At 37.2% G+C, this 21,067-nt stretch overlaps 1 protein-coding gene across 3 annotated transcripts in view; it reads right to left on the bottom strand.

Annotated features, from left to right (window-relative positions):
- The window catches only part of MICU1 (mitochondrial calcium uptake 1), a 252,362-nt gene that overhangs the window by 72,311 nt on the left and 158,984 nt on the right, over window positions 1-21,067 (bottom strand). For all 3 annotated transcript variants that reach the window (XR_015552458.1, XM_087432045.1, XM_004426996.3), the window contains one exon: window positions 11,998-12,080. Coding sequence is in view for 2 of the 3 variants with exons in the window: in XM_087432045.1 (XP_087288171.1) it covers window positions 11,998-12,080 (83 nt within the window). In the remaining variant the exon portion in view is untranslated. The remainder of the gene's footprint in view (window positions 1-11,997; window positions 12,081-21,067) is intronic.

Here is a 21,067-nt window from a genome sequence, read left to right as displayed (position 1 = left end):
ATTTGAGGCACAGTGTTAAAAAACTTGCTCAAGATTAAGCAGCTAGCAAATCCCAGACCCAGGATTCTAACACAGATGCCTGACACCTTCATAACTGGAATGTTCTTTAAAATCTCTCTTCAGAAGAGAGTATGCATTTGTGTTTGAGGCTCAAAACCTCTCACACAACATTCAAATAATCATCAACCTCACAGTAATACCTTCCATACCTCAGGAAACTTTTAAAAATTTCACACTTCTCACTACTGACTCTCCAGTTGTAACAAGAGGCAGCATAGCTATAGGTAAATACTTGACATCTAAGAAAGATAACACATCTATTAGAATGATACATAAAATACAAAGTTGGTATGAAATACTTCTCCAAGAAAAGATGGGGAATTAGTTCAATCTTTGAGAAGTTTTAAATGAGCTTTCTGAGAAAGGACAATTTTGGGGATTAGCAACCATGGCCTGACTATATAAATGAGCTTTTGGAGACAAGTCTATGATTGCTATAGCTTTTTTTTTTTTTTTTTAAAAACTAGTTCCTGCAGTCTTTTCTACCTCTTTACAAGCTAAAAGACCAACCATTCAGAGAAATTAAAATTGGGATATGTAAAGATAAATAATAAAGTTATGTTATATAAATAAATAATACATAAAGCCTTGTAGGTGATGATTTTTAAATTGCCAAATTAGAAAAGCAAAATACTTAAAAACTTAAGATTTGTAACAACGAGTTTACCTTAGTTAATTGTCTTTTATTTATTATCTATGACCATAAAAAAGATTTATTTGAGACAGTTTAAAAGTCCCTGGCTCTATAAAGGGTGGAAGAGCATAATAGAAAGACACTAGATGAGGAGTCAGGAGACATGAAGTCTGACTCTGCTGCTCTGTACTGAAAGCAGAATTTATGCAGGTTATTTAACTTCTTTAGGCCTTACTTTCCTCATTGGAAAAGTTCATGGTTAGAGTACATTATCTTTAAGTCTCCTTATAACTCTAGGTTAATATCATAAATGCTTTTTATTATGATTTTTTCTGGGTTCAAGGTTTTATCATGTAAATAAGACTGGCTGACATTTGTTTCTCATGCACATGGAGACTTGAAAGAAAGGTATACAATGGGTTTTAGAATTATTTAAGTTGAAGAGTTTTAGACTTTAAATTGAAATACAGAATAATCAGTACAATGCTTCTTCTATTTGAAGGCAATACACAATTCATCTGCCTAATTGTGAGACCTAAAGAATTTTCCCCTAGCAGTAAACTAGCATTGAGCACCAGCGTCAGGACCTGGCATGATTTAAATTTTTCCTGTGGCGATCAATATTGCAGCTTATATCCTTCCTCTGGTGGAAACTGTGTATGTTCGCTTCAAGAGTGAGGTGCCAAGAGAGTGTGTGTAAGTGATTGGGAAAAAGAAGTGTTTTTAGGTAAAATTAACTAGTGCTACAGCATCTTCGCTAACGATTAATGATAGCACAGTCCAAATGTTATCCCACCAAAGTGTAAACTATTATTAACTATAAGTGCTCTTTCATTAACAACTTTTTAAAAAAACAATGTATCACTAGATTGTGTGTGTGTGTGTGTGTGTGTGAGAGAGAGAGAGACTGTTTTCTTAGAATTTCTCAGTTGGGAAATATTTTCTCAAAATATTTTTATTTAGACAACTTGTTAAGGGTATAACATGAGAATCAATTAAAATATACCAATTCAACTAGTCATGTGAATGCTTACTATATGCTATATGCTGTGGAGAAAATCAAGAGAAATATAAAACATGATCTGTGAAATAAAATTCCATTCCTTTTCTTCTGTCTCACAACTGATAGTTATCATTTCTCATACTTTCATACTAAAAAACATTTCTGTCATGGCCTTGGGTGAATGCAGCCCAAACAGTTAAGAGATTTTTTTCCTAATATCTTTTGCTGGGTTAGTTTTGTTTTATGATCTTCTATAAAATGGGTTAAAGAAAAGGATCTGTATGATAGAAAGGTCAGAGAAAAGTCACATTTAACTATTTACAGCTGACTAATGCTTTTCAGTAATTTGTGCTTATGCATGATCAAAGCGATTTTGGAAAAAGATGAATGAAAGAGTAATATTAGGGCCAGCCCCGTGGCTTAGTGGTTAAGTGCGCGCGCTCTGGTACTGGCGGCCCGGGTTCGGATCCCGGGCGCGCACCGACGCACCGCTTCTCCGGCCATGCTGAGGCAGCGTCCCACATACAACAACTAGAAGGTTGTGTAACTATGACATACAACTATCTACTGGGGCTTTGGGGAAAAAAAAAGCAGAAGGATTGGTAATAGATGTTAGCTCAGAGCAGGTCTTCCTCAGCAAAAAGAAGAGGATTAGCATGGATGTTAGCTCAGGGCTGATCTTCCTCACAACAACAACAACAAAAAAAGTAAATGCCAACCAATTTGACAATCTGGAAGAAATGGATAAATTCTTAGAATCATACAACCTTCCAAAACTGGATCAAGAAGAAGTAGAGAATTTGAATAGACCAATCACCAGTAAGGAGATCGAAACAGTAATCACAAACCTCCCCAAAAATAAAAGTCCAGGACCAGACGGCTTCCCTGGTGAATTCTACCAAACATTCAAAAAAGACTTAATACCTATCCTTCTCAAACTCTTCCAAAAAATTGAGGAGGGGGAAGCTCCTAACTCATTCTCTGAAGCTGACATTACCCTGATACCAAAACCAGACAAGGACAACACAAAAAGAAAATTACAGGCCAATATCACTGATGAACATCGATGCAAAAATCCTCAATAAAATACTAGCAAATCACATACAACAATACGTTAAAAAGATTATACACCATGATCAAGTGGGATTTATTCCAGGGATGCAGGGATGGTTTAACATTCGCAAATCAATCAACGTAATACACCACATTAATAAAATGAAGAATAAAAATCACATGATCATCTCAATAGATGCAGAGAAAGCATTTGATAAGATACAGCATCCATTTATGATAAAAACTCTGAATAAAATGGGTATAGAAGGAAAATACCTCAACATAATAAAGACCATATATGAGAAACCCACAGCTAATATCATCCTCAATGGTGAAAAACTGAAAGCCATCCCTCTAAGAACAGGAACCAGACAAGGATGCCCACTCTCACCACTCCTATTTAACATAGTACTGGAAGTCCTAGCCAGAGCAATCAGGCAAGAGAAAGAAATAAAAGGGATCCAAATTGGAAAGGAAGAAGTGAAACTGTCACTATTTGCAGATGACATGATTTTATATATAGAAAACCCCAAAGAATCCACCCGAAAACTTTTAGAAGTAATAAACGAATATGGTAAAGTTGCAGGATACAAAATCAACATACAAAAATCAGTTGCATTTCTGTACACTACAACGAAGTAGCAGAAAGAGAAATTAAGAATACCATCCCATTTACAATTGCAACAAAAAGAATAAAATACCTAGGAATAAACTTAACCAAAGAGGTGAAAGATCTGTACACCGAAAACTATAAAACATTTCTGAAAGGAATTGAAGAAGACACAAAGAAATGGAAAGATATTCCGTGCTCTTGGATTGGAAGAATTAACATAGTTAAGATGTCCATACTTCCTAAAGCCATCTATAGATTCATTGCAATCCCTATCAAAGTTCCAACAACATTTTTCACAGAAATAGAACAAAGAATCCTAAAATTTATATGGAACAACAAAAGACCCCGAATAGCTGAATCCTGAGAAAAAAGAACAAAGCTGGAGGTATCACACTCCCTGATTTCAAAATATACTACAAAGCTGTAGTAACCAAAACAGCATGGTACTGGCACAAAAACAGACACACAGATCAATGGAATAGAATCGAAAGCCCAGAAATAAACCCACACATCTATGGACAGCTAATCTTTGACAAAGGAGCCAAGAACATACAATGGGGAAAAGAAAGTCTCTTCAACAAATGGTGTTGGGAAAACTGGATAGCCATATGCAAAAAAATGAAAGTAGACCCTTACCTTACACCATACACAAAAATTAACTCCAAATGGATTAAAGACTTGAATGTAAGACCTGAAACTGTGAAACTTCTAGAAGAAAACATAGGCAGTACGCTCTTCGACATCAGTCTTAGCAACATCTTCTCAAATACCACGTCTGACCGGGCAAGAGAAACAATAGAAAAAATAAACAAATGGGACTACGTCAAACTAAAAAGCTTCTGCACAGCAAAGGAAACCATCAACAAAACGAAAAGACAACCTAACAATTGGGAGAAGATATTTGCAAACCATACTTCTGATAAGGGCTTAATCTCCAAAATATATAAAGAACTCATGCATCTTACCAACAAAAAAACTACCAACCCAATTAAAAAATGGGCAAAGGACCTGAACAGACATTTCTCCAAAGAAGATATACAGATGGCCAACAGACACATGAAAAGATGTTCAAAATCATTAACTATCAGGGAAATGCAAATCAAAACTACAATGAGATATCACCTCACGCCCGTCAGAATGGCTATAATTAACAAGACAGGAAACAACATGTGTTGGAGAGGATGTGGAGAGAAGGGAACTCTCATACACTGCTGGTGGGAGTGCAAACTGGTGCAGCCACTATGGAAAACAGTATGGAGATTCCTCAAAAAATCAAGGATAGAACTACCATATGATCCAGCCATCCCACTGCTGGGTATTTATCCAAAGAACTTGAAAACACCAATTTGTAAAGGTACACGCACCCATGTGTTCATTGCAGCGTTATTCACAATAGCCAAGACTTGGAAGCAACCTAAGTGCCCATCAAGGGACAAATGGATAAAGAAGCTGTGGTATATATACACAATGGAATACTACTCAGCCATAAGAAATGATGAAATCCAGCCATTTGTGACAACATGGATGGACATTGAGGGTATAATGCAAAGTGAAATAAGTCAGAGGGAGAAGGTCAAATACCCCATGATTTCCTTCATTAAGTAGTAGATAATAACAACAATAAACAAACACATAGGGACAGAGATTGGATTGGTGGTTACCAGAGGGGAAGGGGGGAGGGAGGAGGGCGAAAGGGATAATTCGGCACATGTGTGTGGCGATGGGTTGTAATTAGTATTTTGGTGGTGAACATGATGTAATCTATGCAGAAATAGAAGTACAATGATGTACACCTGAAATTTTTACAATGTTATAAACCAATGTTACTGCAATAAACAAAAAATTAAAAAAAAAAAAAGAGTAATATTAGCTACTAGTTTGCTTCATGCAACATTAACTTTGAAGATACATGATGATGGAATGTATGAGGTCCTCATACCGGTTCTGTTTAGCTTTTTTTATAAGCTTGACAAATATACCATCAAGAAAATAGCTGTTTACTTGGGAAACCACAGCAAAGTTTGAATGTCTGAAAGCCCAGTGCACTTTCAACTTAATAAATTATTATATTTCCCAAGAATGTAAAATGTAGGAAGCTGAAGCAGAGAAACTTCTAATAAGAGCTGTTCACTCATGAGCTGCCTTATAATTACTTTTGTTTTTCTTTTAAATAGTTTTACATCAAGCTTCCTTGTGAACAATATTACAAGTTGTATCAGTTTAACAAGGTCAGTTATGAAGGGATCACATTAGATGAAATTAGCACTCCCTTCTCTGACAAGTGAACAGAATGGCAAAATGACTGCCTGAAGTCAATTAGCATATCAGCAGCAATGCCAAAAATAAGACCCATGTGCCCTAAATTCAAATCTAGAGTTTAGCATCTATAACAGGAGTAGGGAAGTTATGGCAACTTTGCTCCTGAGGGGTACCCTAAGTAATTTCTAAGGCTATTTCAAAACCACATTTTTTTGTTTCTGAAGAAGATTCGCCCTGAGCTAACATCTGTCACCAATCTTCCTCTTTTTGCTTGAGAAAGAGTTGCCCTGAGCTAAGATCTGTTGCCAATCTTCCTCTACTTTGTATGTGGGTTGCTGCCATAGTATGGCCGCCAAGTGGTATAGGTCCGTGCCTGGGAACTGAACCCAGGCCACTGAAGCGGAGCACGCTGAACTTAACCACTAGGCCACCAAGCTGGCCTGATATTTTTTCTTTTTGTATTTTCTTTCTCTTCATCCCTTCCTTCTCCCCCTCTCCCACTTTTATTTCTCTCCTTCCTGCTTCTCAGGCCTATGTGAAGCCCTCTCTTAGCATTTAATACTAAACAGGTCTTAATCCATCTCTGGTAATGGATGAGTAGCTCCTTTCAGGCCAATCTTCCCTCAGATGACAATTATATACTATGGACAAAATACACCAAACAATTACTTGAAGGCATTAGAGAGTGTTTATGGGCAGATATTGGAGGTGAGTTGAGACTTGGAATAAGGGAATGGCACTGGGTGAGTTTCCACTTTATATAGCTTTCAGCCTAAGGAAGTCCCCAGTCTGAATCAGAAGGATTGGTGCCCTCAGTTTTTCTGGCTTTAAAAACCAGAGGACAGAATTTGGAGCAATCACAACCCCTGAAAAGTGAAGGGGAAATCCTGAAAAGGAGAAAGCCAAAAAGGGGGAGCCTTAAATTTTATATATAAATTCCAGCTAAATCCAGTTGAGCTAATTGCCTGCTAAAACAAAACACTAATACTCTTCAGATGAATATAACAAAATCTAGAGTCTACAACATATCTTTCATAATATCGAGACTATAATCCAAAATTACTTGACATATGAAGAAATGCGAAAATTTGGCTCAAGGGAAAAAGGAATCAATAATCCCGAGATGACCTAGACGTTGGAAATGAGTAGACAAGGATTTTAAAGCAGTTATTATAACAGTGCTCAAATATATAAAATATGCTTGTAAATTAGGAAAAAATAGGAAATTTCAAATGAGAAAGAAAACTATATCAAAAATGAAATGGAAAGTCCAGAATTGAAAAAGATAATATCTGAAATAAAAATTCACTGGATTAGCTTACTAGTAGAGTTGCTATGACTGAAGAAAGACTCAGTGAACATGAAGATAAATCAATAGAAATTATACAGTCTGAAGAGCAGCGAGAAAAAGGATTGAAAAAAATAACAAACTGAGTTTCAGAGATTTGTGGGGCAATAGCCTACGGTCCCAGAGAGAGAGGTGAGAGAAAATGGGGGCCAAAAAAATTTTTTTAAAGAACTAATGGCCAGAAACTTCTCAAATTTGATAAAAATCATAAATTTATAAACACAAATAGCTCATAAAATACCACGAAGGCTAAATACAAAGAAAACCACACTGAGGCAAATCATAAACAAATTTCTAGAAACCAAAGATAATGAAAAATCTGGAAAGCAGAGAGAGAAAAACAACATATTACACATACAGGAACAATGATTCAAATAACCAGTGACTTTTCATAAGAAGGAATCAGAAGTGGTGAAACAACTGAGAATTTTACGTCTATATCTATAACTCTATATCTAGATTTTCTTTCAAAAAATAACAATGATACAAATTAATTCATTGCCAACATACGTGCACTACTAGAAATGCTAAAGGAAGTCTTCCCAACTGAAGGGAAATGATACCAGGTGGAAACTAGGATCTCAGGAAGGAATAAAGGCATTGGAAATGGTAAATACGTGAATGAACATACAAATGATTTTTTCTCTTATTTTCTTTTAAAAAATACATGACCATTAAAGCAAAATTAACAATGTATTATGGGGTTTATAATTTATGTAGATGTAATACATAGGACAACTATAGCATAAAGGATAGAGAAGGGGTGAACAGAACTATACAGTTGCAAAATTTCTACATTTTATATGAAGTAGTACAAAATTAATTCTAAGTACATTATGTATATTTAAGAACGTATGTTGTAATCCCTAGAGCAACAATTATAAAAATAATGCAAAGAGGTATAGCTAAAATGCCAGATAAATTAAATCAGAGTTCTTAAAAATATATTTATTTAATCCCAAAGAAGGCAGGAACATAGATTAGACGAACAAAAATCAGAAGGAACAAAGAGAAAACAAACATCAAAAATGGTAGATCTAAATCCAATTAAATCAATAATTATGTTAAATGTTAATGGACTAAATATTGCAATTAAAAGGCAAAGATTGTCAGAGTGGATAGAAAAGCAAGACTTAACTATATGCTGTTTATAAAAGGTGTACTTTAAACACAAAGACACTGATAGATTTAAAGTAAATGGATGGAAAAAAGATATATCATGCAAATAGTAAGCATAAGCAAGCTGGAGTTGCTATGTCAATATCACATAAAGTAGACTTTAAGACAAAGAGTATTACTGAAGATAAAGAGTGACACTTCATAATGATAAAAGGACTGATTCATCAGGAAGGCATAACAATCAGAATGTGCACAGGACTTCAAAATACATAAAGCTAAAAACTGACAGAATTAGGGGCTGGCCCCTAATACTGGTTAGGTTTGCGTGCTCCGCTTTGGCAGCCCAGTGTTTGCAGGTTCAGATCCTGGGCGCAGACCGATGCACCACTGTCAAGCCATGCTGTGGTGGCATCCCATATAAAGTAGAGGAAGATGGGCATGGATGTTAGCCCAGGGCCAATCTTCCTCAGCAAAAAAAGAGGAGGATTGTCAATGGATGTTAGCTCAGGCCTAATCTTTCTCTCAAAAAAAAAAAAAATTGACAGAATTAAATGGAAACAAAGAATTGCATAATTATAGTTGGAGATTTTAACAACCCCTTCTCAACAAATGCTAGAATGACTAGGTTAAAAAAAAAAGCAGTAAGGATGTAGAATCTGAACAACACTATCAACCAACTTGATAGAACTGACATTTATAGAACACTATACGCAGCAACCGCAAAATACACATTCTTTAAAAAGACAGATTGATGCTTACCAGGATAGATCATATGCTGTTCCATAAAACCAGTCTCAAAAAATTTTAAAGAATTAAATCATGCAGAGTATGTTTTCTGAGAACAATGGAACTAAATTAGAAATTAGTAGCAATAAGATACCTAAAAAACAAAATTCCAAATACTTGGAAATTAAACAACATACTTCTAAACAATCCATGGATCAAAAAGGAAACCACATGGGAAACAGAAAATATTTCAAACTAAGTGATAATGAAAATACAACATATCAAATTTTGTAGGATGCTGCCATAGCAGTGCTTAGAGGGAAGCGTATAGCTTTAAATGCTTATATTAGAAAAGAAGAAAATTCTGAAATCAATGACCAAAGATACTATCTTGAGAGACTCATAAAAGAGTAAGGAAAACCTAAAATAAGCAGAAAGAAAGAAATGAGAGCAGAAATCAATTAATTAGAGAACACATAAACCATAGAGAAAATTAACAGAGCCAAAAGTTGGTTCTTTGAAAATATAAAAAAAAATTAGACCCCAAAAAGCCAAAGCAATCTTGAGAAAGAACAAAGCTGGAGGCATCACGCTTCCTGATTTCAAACTATATTACAAAGCTACAGTAATCAAAACAGTATGGTAATGGCATAAAAACAGACGTAGAGATCAATGGAAGAGAGAGTCTGGAAATAAACTCATGCATATATATGGTCAATTAATTTACGACAAATGAGCCAAGAATATACAATGGGGGAAAGGACAGCCTCTTTAATAAATGGTGTTGGGAAAACTGGACAGCCACATGCAAAAGAAGGAAACTGGACCACTATTTTACATCATACACAAAAATTAACTCAAAAATGGACTAAAGACTTGACTATAAGACCTGAAACCATAAAACTCCTAGAAGAAAACATAGGCTGTAAGCTACCTGACACCAGTCTTGGTGATTATTTTTGGATTTGGCACCAAAAGCAAAGGCACCAAAAGCAAAAATGAACAATATCAAACTAAAAAGCTTCTGCACAGCAAAGGAAACCATCAACAAAATTTTGAGAGAAAATATTTGCAAATCATATATCTGATAAAGGGGTTAATATCCAAAATATGTAAAGAATTCATACAACTCAATAACAAGAAACCAAACAATCTGATTAAAAATTGGGCAGAGGATGTGAAGAGACATTTTTGCAAAGAACACATATAGATGGCCAAGAAAACATACAGATGGCCAACAAGAACATGAAAAGATGCTCAAAATCACTAATTACCAAGGAAATGCAAATCAAAACCACAGTGAAATATGACCTCACACTTGTTAGAATGACTATTATCAAAAAGACAAGAACAGCAACTAGAAGGATGTGCAATTATGACATACAACTATCTACTGGGGTTTTGGGGATAAAAAAAAGGAGGAGGATTGGCAATAGATGTTAGCTCAGAGCCGGTCTTCCTCAGCAAAAAGAGGAGGATTGGCATGGATGTTAGCTCAGGGCTGATCTTTCTCACCAAAAAAAAAGAAAAAAAGACAAGAAATAACAAGTGTTGGTGAGGATGTGGAGAAAAGAGAACGCTTGTTCACTGTTGGTTAGAAGGTAAATTGGTGCAGCCACTATGGAAAACAGTATGGAAGTTCCTCAAAAAGTTAAAAAAAGAACTACCATATGATCCAGCAATTTCCCTTCTGGGTATTTATCTGAAGGAAACAAAATCACTATCTTGAAGAGCTATCTGCACCCTCCATGTTCACTGCAGCATTATTTATAATAGCCAAGACCTGAAAACAAATGGATAAAGAAAATGTGGTATACATATAACGAAATATTATTCAGCCATAAAAAAGAAGGAAATCCTGCCATTTGTGACAACAACATGGATGGACCTTGAGGGCATTAAGCTAAGTGAAATAAGTCAGATAGAGAAAGACAAATACAGTATGATCTCACTTATATGTGGAATCTTAAAAAAAAGCCAAACTCATAGATATGGAGAACAGATTGCTGGTTCCCAGAGGTGGGGGATGGGAAAATAGGTGAAGGTGGTCTAAAGGTACCCGGTTATAAGACAAATAAGTCCTGGGGTTGTAATGTACAGCATGGTGACTATAGTTAACAAAACTGTACTGTATGTTTGAAAGTTGAAAAGAAAGTAGACCTTAAAAGCTCTCATCACACACAAAAAAATTTGTAACTATGTGTGGTGATGGATGTTAACTAAACTTATTATGGTAATCATTTTGCAATATATACATAGAGCAAATCATTATGTTATACACCTGAAACTAATACGATGGTAGTGTGTCCATTACATCTCAATAAAAAATAAAATAGTTCTATCTTAAATAAAACAAAATAAAAAATATTAAAATAAGTTCTATTTATAATCATTTGAGCACCTGGAAATACCAGTAAAATGCAGGATTATGGAAAAGTGAAGTTATTAGATGGACATAGGATAGCAATTTGAATAAATGTCTCTCGATGTTTTAAAATATTTGACTCTGTGCATCTCTTATTTAAAGATATACTATTATCTGATACTTTCTCCCAATTCCTTTTTCCTCCTTTTCTCATTTTGAATACAAAAATGCTTTCTCCCACATATATATTTTTTTATGTTTTGAAACTACTTCTGACAATCATAATAATTGTATCTGGAGAGGTAACATGGCCCTCCAATGAGAGAAAATTTATGGAAATGTAATCTTTTCCTAGGATTCAGAAGAAACTGTACATGTCTACGGCAGGAACCTGCTACGGTCAAAGGCATGGTATCATTTATCCTTCTCTTATAGAAATTCTTTCAGAACATATGTCATTCATCCTCCTATTCTGGAACTGTCTGGCACAAAGGAGCTGTTTAATAAATGTTGACTGAAGATATGATTGACCTTAGGCCATAACTTAGCCTCTCAGCATTATAGTCTAATTCATGTTGAAGTATCAGAGCAACCTTGACCTTAATCATATGCTCAAATAATTCCATACATTCGGAGTGAAAACAAAGAAAAAAACCCCCACCTGTTAAAAGTAAGGATATTTTTGAAAGATAATACATTAGGTACTTCAAGAACTGGATAGCATCTGAGTATACTGACGAAGGCCAAAGAAACTCCAAGGCACATGAAAATGTGTGAAATATTAATGTATTTCAAGGAACTTTCCAGGACAACTTGCCTGTTCAAACTCCTCCATGTCTACTTCTCCATCTCCATTCAAATCAAACATCTTGAAGGCAATTTCAAAATTTCTCTGAGGAGCTGCAAGTAGAAAGGAAGGAAGGAAGAATAGGAGGGAAGGAGGAAGAGAGGGAGGAAGGAGAAAGAAAAATATTTAGAAGGCATTAACCAAAAATAAAAAATCATTCCTTTAAGAAAAACAGGTGGTTAAACACTAAAAAGTAGTATCAAGTTACAGAACGCCACCATATTTATCTAGATCTATCTTTTAGCAATACTCCTTAAAACCAAAAGAGAATTTTACTATGGCCAGTAACGATAGCACTTGCCTATCTTTGTGTTTCAACACTCTCTTAAATACTTAGCTTTGCTTAGAAACCATCCTCTTAGCTGTATAATATTAATGTTGTTGCTGTGTTACTTAAATATAGTATTATTTATCTGGGCATGAAAGTCTGTTTGGGGTGAGACATACTACTGCAAAGGAAGAAGCTGCAACTCCAAGTCTGTCTAAAACAAGCCAGCTTTCTACTTTGTTCTTTCTAGTCTTTCCATTGTAAGTACAATCAGGAGTTCAGCGGATGTCATTCTGCCAACAGGTTATTATCTACACTAGTGTACTCATTATTGCTATAGCTCTGTGGTAAGGCAGAAAAGCATACTGTCAGCTACTCAGTCCCCTATTTCAACGGTGTCAGACGGGCACACAAAGTACCGAGCTAAGTATACTTAAATGTTAAAATTAAGCTGAAGTTTAAAACACAAAATGAAAAATACAAAGCTTGAGAAGATGGTATATTTTCTTTCCCTTAAGTGATTGAGGAACGCTCTTCAAGACTTTTTAAGTGTTCCTAGATCAATCAAAATATAATTAATGTATTTGCGCATTAGAATAAAATATAAACAGCCCTCCTTCCTTACCATCCTAAATGTTCTGGTAAAGAAAACTAAGTTGTTTATTTCCTTCCTTTGGTGCTTCAGATTTATATAGCCATAGAGAATAAACCAAAACAAAATATCCTATATATCCTAATACTATTGAACTAAATCTTCAGTTAATATCATTTTTACTAAAAAAATTTAAAGATTATATGTAGACAAAAAAGTAAAAAAAGGCTTAGTACATTATGCATAGTTGTAGTTGTAGAGAGTCTGTATTCCCATCTTGCTCATAAATTTGTCAATAGCAAACTTCTAGGCTTAAATTCCATTTCCAGCTAGCTAGCCAGCTAGGCTGGTAAGCTCCTGGTTTGTAGTCGCCTGCGTGAATCATGTGTCTGTCAGCTTCCAATTGTCTGTCTTACTTGATAATGGCTTCCAACAGGTTTGCTCATCTTTAGGCCACACATACAATTGCTGGGAAAAAGGAAGCTGGGGGAATTAGATTTTTGCACACTTATTGCCACTTCTCAAATATTTCCTACCTGTCTGGATGCTGTCTTTTACTGAAGAGTTACTATGTGCCAAGCATTGAGCTGGATAATTTAAAGCCGTTATCTGATTTGGTACTCTCAATCCTGAAAGTTTTTATTTTTTTATTTTTTAAACAGAGCAGGAAATTTGGGTTCAAAGTCACTAAATGACTAGCTCAAAATCACACAGCTAATATGTGGCAGAACTGGTAAGTGAACCTAGGTCAACGCTGACTCCAAAGCCCACAAACTTTCCATTGCGCTCCAACGGCCTCCAAAATCAAGACAATGGTATTTACAATAATAAACTCATACTCTTTATTCTGATATGTTTTGACCTAGAAACAAAACAACAAAACGTGACTCAGTAGTTACGTCAGTCTCTGCAATAGCTGAGGGTTCCAAGTTGTTCATCTCAAGGACATACCTGATGTCAAAGAAACATTGCATATGCCATGCTCAGTGGTTTAGACTTGGCTGCGCTAACTGGAGACCCATAGGCAACAACAGATCCTCAGATAAGTTTGTCACATGTTTTTAAAAATTCTGAATATGAATTTCTTTAGACAGGAATGCACTCTCCTATTCTCCCTTATTGTCTCACATTTGGCCCACTTCACTTGTATAGACTATTTGCCTAATCCTTGGAGATACTCAAGATTGTAACAATTGCAGACAATATGAAGTCACTGAAAGTTTTAAGTAGGGGAGTGACACAATCAAATCGGTATTTATAAAGGACTTCTCTGCCTACACAGTGAAGGATGAGTTGGAAAACAAGAACCAGCTTTAGAGAAGATCATAGAAATTCTTGTAAATGTTGAAAATGTGAACTGAGGTGATGGGAGTGGTAATGGAGAGGAGGAAACAAATTTGAAATAACTTAAGGAGGCAGAAATTATACAACTTAATGATTAATTAATTAGCTGTGATGAGTTGAGACTAAAAAAGGCTGAAAGCATGGCTTAGGCTACCGGGTAGCTTGCATGTCATTAACCAAGAGATAAAATAAATGTAAAAGCTTTGACAAACAAAATGCATTCAGATATGATCTGCTGAAATCAAGGGGTCCACAGCACATTCAGATAAAAATGTTCAGGAGAGGGGTCAGCCCCTGGCGTAGTGGTTAAGTGCATGTGCTCCACTGCTGGTGACCTGGGTTCAGATCCCGGGCACGCACTGACAAACCAGGCCATGCTGTGGCAGCGTCCCATGTAAAAGAGTGGAGGAGGGTGGGCATGGATGTTGGCTCGGGGCCAGCTTTCCTCAGCAAAAAGAGGAGGATTGGCAGGTGTTAGCTCAGGGCCGATCTTCCTCACCAAAAAAAAAAAAAATGTTCAGGAGATAGTTGGAAATATGAGTCTAAAGCTTAGAAGAGAGAGGTTAAAGCTGGGAGTCATTAGCATGTGGTTAGCTGTGAAGAGCCTGAAATGAAGTTGCCCAAGGAAAAGTGAGGGGTGAGGAGAAGGGTGAGGAAAGGGTAGAATGCACTTGGAAGCCAATATTCAAGGTGAAAGCAAAGAGAAAGGAAGCAGTGACAGAGGATGTGGCATCACAACATCAGGAGGAATACAGTCAAAATGAATAGAAATAGGTAAAAGTTTGCTAAGAGCCAGTCAGTGTGTCACCATACATGAATTGAAGTAGCACTCCCATTCCCCATCTGCACTGATTACAGAGGTTACACAGAGTGCTTAAATTTTTAGCTTTATCATAATCTTTTATTCTTACTGTGCTATGAATTCTGTGAAGGCACATGCCTGGTCATCATTCAAATGACTGAATGAGTTATTCTAGCAAATCATAGTTAATATGTCCTCCTACAACTAAGGTTAAATTCATTTTACCAAACAAAGCACACCCTGTACTGCTTGAGGTTTCTGTATCTTTTTATCTTGGCTTACTTTCAAACAGAGTATTTGCTTTATGTGGAGCTACTCAGAGTGTTTATTAAAGTATATGTGCTGACATTCTAGAGGCTAAGCTCCAATGCGCTGGTCACTGATAAGGCAAGTCATGGCAGGAGCCCTGCACATTCTCATTTAAGCCTTATCAGTCTATCTGGGAAGGTCTTTCCAGGAGTAGTTCTCTCAACCCATTCCATCTTCATCTGCTGCCCATGTCAAAGCATTTAAGACAAACAAGCAAAAAACCAGCTTGCTCTAAGTGAAACATGCTACACAGGAATATGCTGTTAGGCAATTCTCTTGTACTTTCCTGTCTCCCCTTAAACGTAGGCTTCAGAGTAATTTTTAAATCTAGCTGTTCTGGAAAGCTTTAAAGTTGTCTTGGATTTTGCTCACAATCTATTTCCATAGAAAGGTACTGAGAAAACAATTCTTTTGAATCCCAGGCTACTTACAGAGTGAACAGTGAAGCTTCCCTCCCCGTGCTAACAGCATAATCTACTTTCTGTATAATGATTTCCAAAATGATCATAGCATATGTTGGAATTGATTAAAACAATAAGATTCTATACAAAGTTCGTTATCATACTTCTTTTACTCAGAATTCCATGACAATCTTTGCTACTAGGGAATGGAGATATATTACATCTGTTCTAGATAAGAATCCATTTTTATATTATTTTATCACTAACAATAATGATAACAATAGTAACTAGACTGTTCTTTGAAGCACAGTAAATTTTTCTACTTTGCTTTAGTAATAAGAAAAAAAAGCACCTTTTTCTTTTTTTTTTTTTTTAAAGATTTTATTTATTTTATTTTTTACCCCCAAAGCCCCAGTGGATAGTTGTATGTCGTAGCTGCACATCCTTCTAGTTGCTGTATGCGGGACTCGGCCTCAGGATGAACGGAGAAGTGGTGCCTCGATGCGCACCCGGGATCCGAACCCGGGCCACCAGCATCGCAGCGCGCGCACTTAACCACCAAGCCACAGGGCCGGCCCAAAAAGCACCTTTTTCTATGTGTAGTAAGTCAAACAATCAGATAGCAACAACACTAACTATCTCAAGATTTTCATGACTGTTTCACTTATTATTCTTTAATGGAAAATGCATAGGACTCGGGCTCTAATTCTGGGTCTTCCAACAACATAATGAGTTATTATGCCTTAAATTATGTTTTGGTAGCACCGAGGGAATGAACCAAAAAAATGAATAGGTTAGGTTCTAAACAAATTTCTTATTTTCTGTTGGTTTGATTCTCCTACCACAAAGTTCCTACCTGCACCATTTCTCTTTTAAAATGATGCTGTAGAACAAATGAGGTAATTAATATGCAATATCAGAGTTAGTTACTCTGAGATACAATAGATACAATAACTCTGAGTTAGAAAAAAACTTTAGAATATGATGAACCTCTATTCAGTGATGAATCTGCCTACTGAATTTGTAAGGATCGCTCAGCCTCTGATTGTTTCTGAAAGGGAGGTTACCACTTCTGAGGTCTAATCATTGTTGGCCATACGAATAGAGTTTTTTTATGATGCAGAGATCAAATCTATTTCTGGGTAGCTCCTACAAACTGTCCTACTTTAATTTTTTAGAGAAAGAAAAAATATATCTGCTTCCTCACCTATATAATGGCTCTCTGAATATATAAAAACATATTATGATGTCTCTACTAAGATTTCTCAGAATTTTCTTCCAGAACTTCAACATCCTAATGACTCTACCCTGGGGTACTTTAGATGGTCAATGCCTCCCATAAATGCAGTATCCTAAATATAGTTAATTCTAGAATGACTTATCCTTTCTAGAAATAACAGGTCTGCTTCTTTGCAGACTAATGGCCTAATATTATTCTTATATGAACACTTAGTATGTTGCTTTCTACATAACATCAGGCTTGAGGAAAACAGGGAGAAAAACCTACAAGTTAGATTTCAAAGAAGTGCCCCTCTGAGAGTGACGTCAGCATCATGGAGGAGTGAGTTGTTCCCTTAGTCTCTCCTCTTTAAGTTACAACTAAATGGACCTTCGTTAACCAGCAGAGGATTCCCTGCACAGCACAACAGGACGTCTGAGAGATCCACACAGCTGTGCATCTGAAGGTGGGTGGACTGGATCCCCAAGAGGAGGTGGAACTAGGTGAGCGCACCCCTCTCCCTCTCCTGCAGCAGCAAGCCAGGTTGTGGATCTTCACACAGCAGCCCAGTGCAATTTGAAGAGGAGGCATGGACAGCCCAGCCTGTGTGAACGCTTTCAGATGTGCAGCCCAGCCTGCAGGAGCACCCACCATGCCGTGGCAGCCCCACCAGTGGGAATGCTCTATACTGAGTGGCGGCTCAGCCCCCGCATGGGTGCCTGCCTGCTGAGCACAGCACAGGTGAGAAGGCGCCCCGCCCACTCAGAAGGTGCTTCCGCCCGTGGAGCACAGCATCCCGCGGGACCCACTGAATGGTGGCTCAGCCTCTGCATAGACACCCCTCCTAACTGGTGCAATGCAGGTGGGAAGGCACCCCACCTGCGGAACACAGCAGCCCACAGGACCCACTGAGTGGTGGCTCATTGCTTGTACAGGGGCCCTGCCTGCCTAGTATGCAGCAGCTCAGCTGGTCCCCTGCCAAAAACAGAGGCCCCACCTATGGTGCCTGACCTGCCCGCCTAGCACAGAGGCCCAGTCCACGTGAGTGCAACCTGAAGAGTGGCTGAGGCCAGCCCAGGTGAACGCAGAGTAGCCCTACCCACACAACTTCCAGCAGACAGGGCAGGATCAGAAAACACAGCTCCTGCTCCCCCCAAGCAGTGGCAGGTGGAATCTGCAAACTGATACTACCATAAATGCACTGGCAAAGGACCAATTCATCAAACACCATGAAGAACTACAGTCACATTTCAGAGAAGAAGGAAAATGACAAGTCTCCAGAAACCAATCCTGAAGTCACAGAAATTTACACTGTAAATGACAGAGAATTCAAATAGTTGTCATAAACAAACTCAATGAGTTAAAAGCAAACTCAAAAAGACAGTTCAAGGAGCTCAGGAATAAAATTAATAAGCAGAAGGAATACTTCACCAAAGAGACTGAAACTCTAAAAAAAAACCCAAACAGAAATTCTAGACACAAAGAACACAATTAATGAGATAAAAAATAATCTAAAAATCATAAAATATAAAGCTGATGTTATGGAGGACAGAATTATTGAATCAGAGGACCGAAATATAGAAATGCTTCAGGTAGAGGAGGAGAGAGAACTAAGATTTTTTAAAAAATGAAGAAATTCTTCGAGAAATATCTGACTCAATTAGGAAAAGCAATGTAAGGATTATAGGTATTCCAGAGGGAGAAGAGAGGGAGAAAGGAGCAGAGAAATAACAGCTGAGAACTTCCCAAATCTCGAGAAGAAACTGGACTTAAAAGTACATGAAGCCAATAGAACTCCTAATTACACCAATGCTAAAAGAACTTCTTCAAGGCACACACTATTGAAACTGGCAAAAATCAACGGCAAAGAAAAAATATTAAGGGCAGCAAGGCAGAAGAAAATAACCTACAAAGGAACCCCTGTCAGGCTTTCAGTGGATTTCTCAGCAGAATCCTTACACTAGGAGAGACTGGAATGATATATTCAAAATACTGAAAGACAAAAACTTTCAGCCAAGAATACTCTATCCAGTGAAACTATCCTTCAGATACGATGGAGAAATAAAAGTTTTCCCAAATAAACAAAAGCTGAGGGAGTTCACTGCCACTAGACCTCCCTTACAAGAAATGATGAAGGAAGCCCTCCTACCTGAAACAAAAAGGCAAAGGTTTACAAAGCTTTGAGCAAGGAGATAAATAGACAAAGTCAGAAAATGGAAGCTCTGTATCAGAACAAGTTAGCAAATACTTAATTATAACATAAAAGATAAAGGGAAGGAAAGCACTAAAAATAACTATAAACACTTCAATTTAGTCACAAACTCACAACACAAAAAAGAAGAATTTGTGACAACAATAACTCAGAAATGGAAGAGGAAAGGAATGGAACCTGCTTAGGCTAATGGAGATGAGGCTATCAGAAAATGTACTATGTCATCTATGAGATCTTTTATACAAACCTTATGGTAACCACTAAACAAAGAATCAGAATAGAGCCACAAATCATAAATAAAGGGAAAACTGAGAAAACCATCACAGAAAATCACCAAACTGAAATGGCAGTCAGAAATACAAGGGAAGAGAAACAATGGAAATATAGAACAACCAGAAAACAAGAGATAAAATAGCAGTATTAAGACCTGATATATTAATTATCACTCTAAATGTAAATGGATTGAAATCTCCAATAAAAAGACACAGAATGTGGGGCCGGCCTTGTGGTGTAGTGGTTAAGTTCATGTGCTCTGCTTCACAGCCCGGGGTTTGTGGGTTTAGACTGGGTACGGACCTATACACCACTCATCAAGCCATGCTGTGGTGGCATCCCACATACAAAATAGAGGAAGATTGGCACAGATGTCAGCTCAGGGCCAATCTTCCTCACACACACAAACACACAAAAGACAGAGAATGGCTGGATGGATTAAAAAACAAGACCCAGGGCTGGCCCGGTGGCATAGTGGTTAAGTTCACATGCTCCGCTTCGGTGGCCCAGGGTTCACAGGTTCGGATCCTGGGCGCGGACCTACGCACCATTTATCAAGCCATACTGTGGCAGGCATGCCACATATAAAGTAGAGGAAGATGAGCACGGATGTTAGCCCAGGGCCAATCTTCCTCAGCAAAAAGATGAGGATTGGCAACAGATGTTAGCTCAGGGCTAATTTTCACAAAAAAAGAAAAAACAAAAAAACCCAACAAGACCCAACAATGTGCCGCCTCCAGGAAACACATCTCAGCTCTAAAGATAAACACAGGCTCAGAGTGAAGGGATGGGAGATGCTACTCCAAGCAAATGGCAAGCAAAAGAAAGCAGGTGTTGCCATACTTATATCAGACAAAACAGACTCCAAGAGAAAAAAGACAATGAGAGACAAAGAGGGGCAGAACATAATGATAAAAGGGACATTCCACCAAGAGGAAATAACACTTATGAATATATATGCACCTAACATAGGAGAACCAAAGTATATAAAGTAACTACTAACAGATCTAAAGGGAGAAATCGACAGCAACACAATAATAGTAGGGCACCTCAACATCCCATTTACATCAATGGATAGATCATCCAGACAGAAATTCAACAAGGAAACAGTAACATTAAATGAAACACTAGACCAGATGGACTTAATAGATATATACAGAACATTCTATCCAAAAACAGCAGAAAACACATTCTTTTCAAGTGCACATGGAACATTCTCAAAGACAGACTATATGTTGGGAAACAAGGCAAGCCTCAATAAATTTAAGAAGACTGAAATCATATCAAGCATCTTTTCCGACCACTATGCTATGAAACCAGGAATTAACTACAAGAAAAAAACTGGGAAAGTCACAAATATGTGAAGACTAAAGAACATGCTACTGAACAACCACTGGATCAATGAAGAAATCAAAGGAGAAATAAAAAAATACCTGGAGACAAATGAAAATACAACATACCAACCCTTACAGGATGGAGCAAAAGGGGTGCTAAGAGGGAAATTCATAGCAATATAGGCCCACCTCAACAAACAAGAAAAATCTCAAATAAGCAATTTTTTTTTAAAGATTTTATTTATTTATTTATTTCCCCCCCCAAAGCCCCAGTAGATAGCCGTAT

This window comes from Ceratotherium simum, chromosome 6, assembly GCF_057802395.1.
Source record: "Ceratotherium simum simum isolate JZ-2026a chromosome 6, ASM5780239v1, whole genome shotgun sequence".
NCBI classification, from domain to species: Eukaryota; Metazoa; Chordata; class Mammalia; order Perissodactyla; family Rhinocerotidae; genus Ceratotherium; species Ceratotherium simum.
The sequence above is the reverse complement of the archived record's forward strand: the minus strand, read 5'-3'. Positions and strand labels throughout refer to the sequence as shown.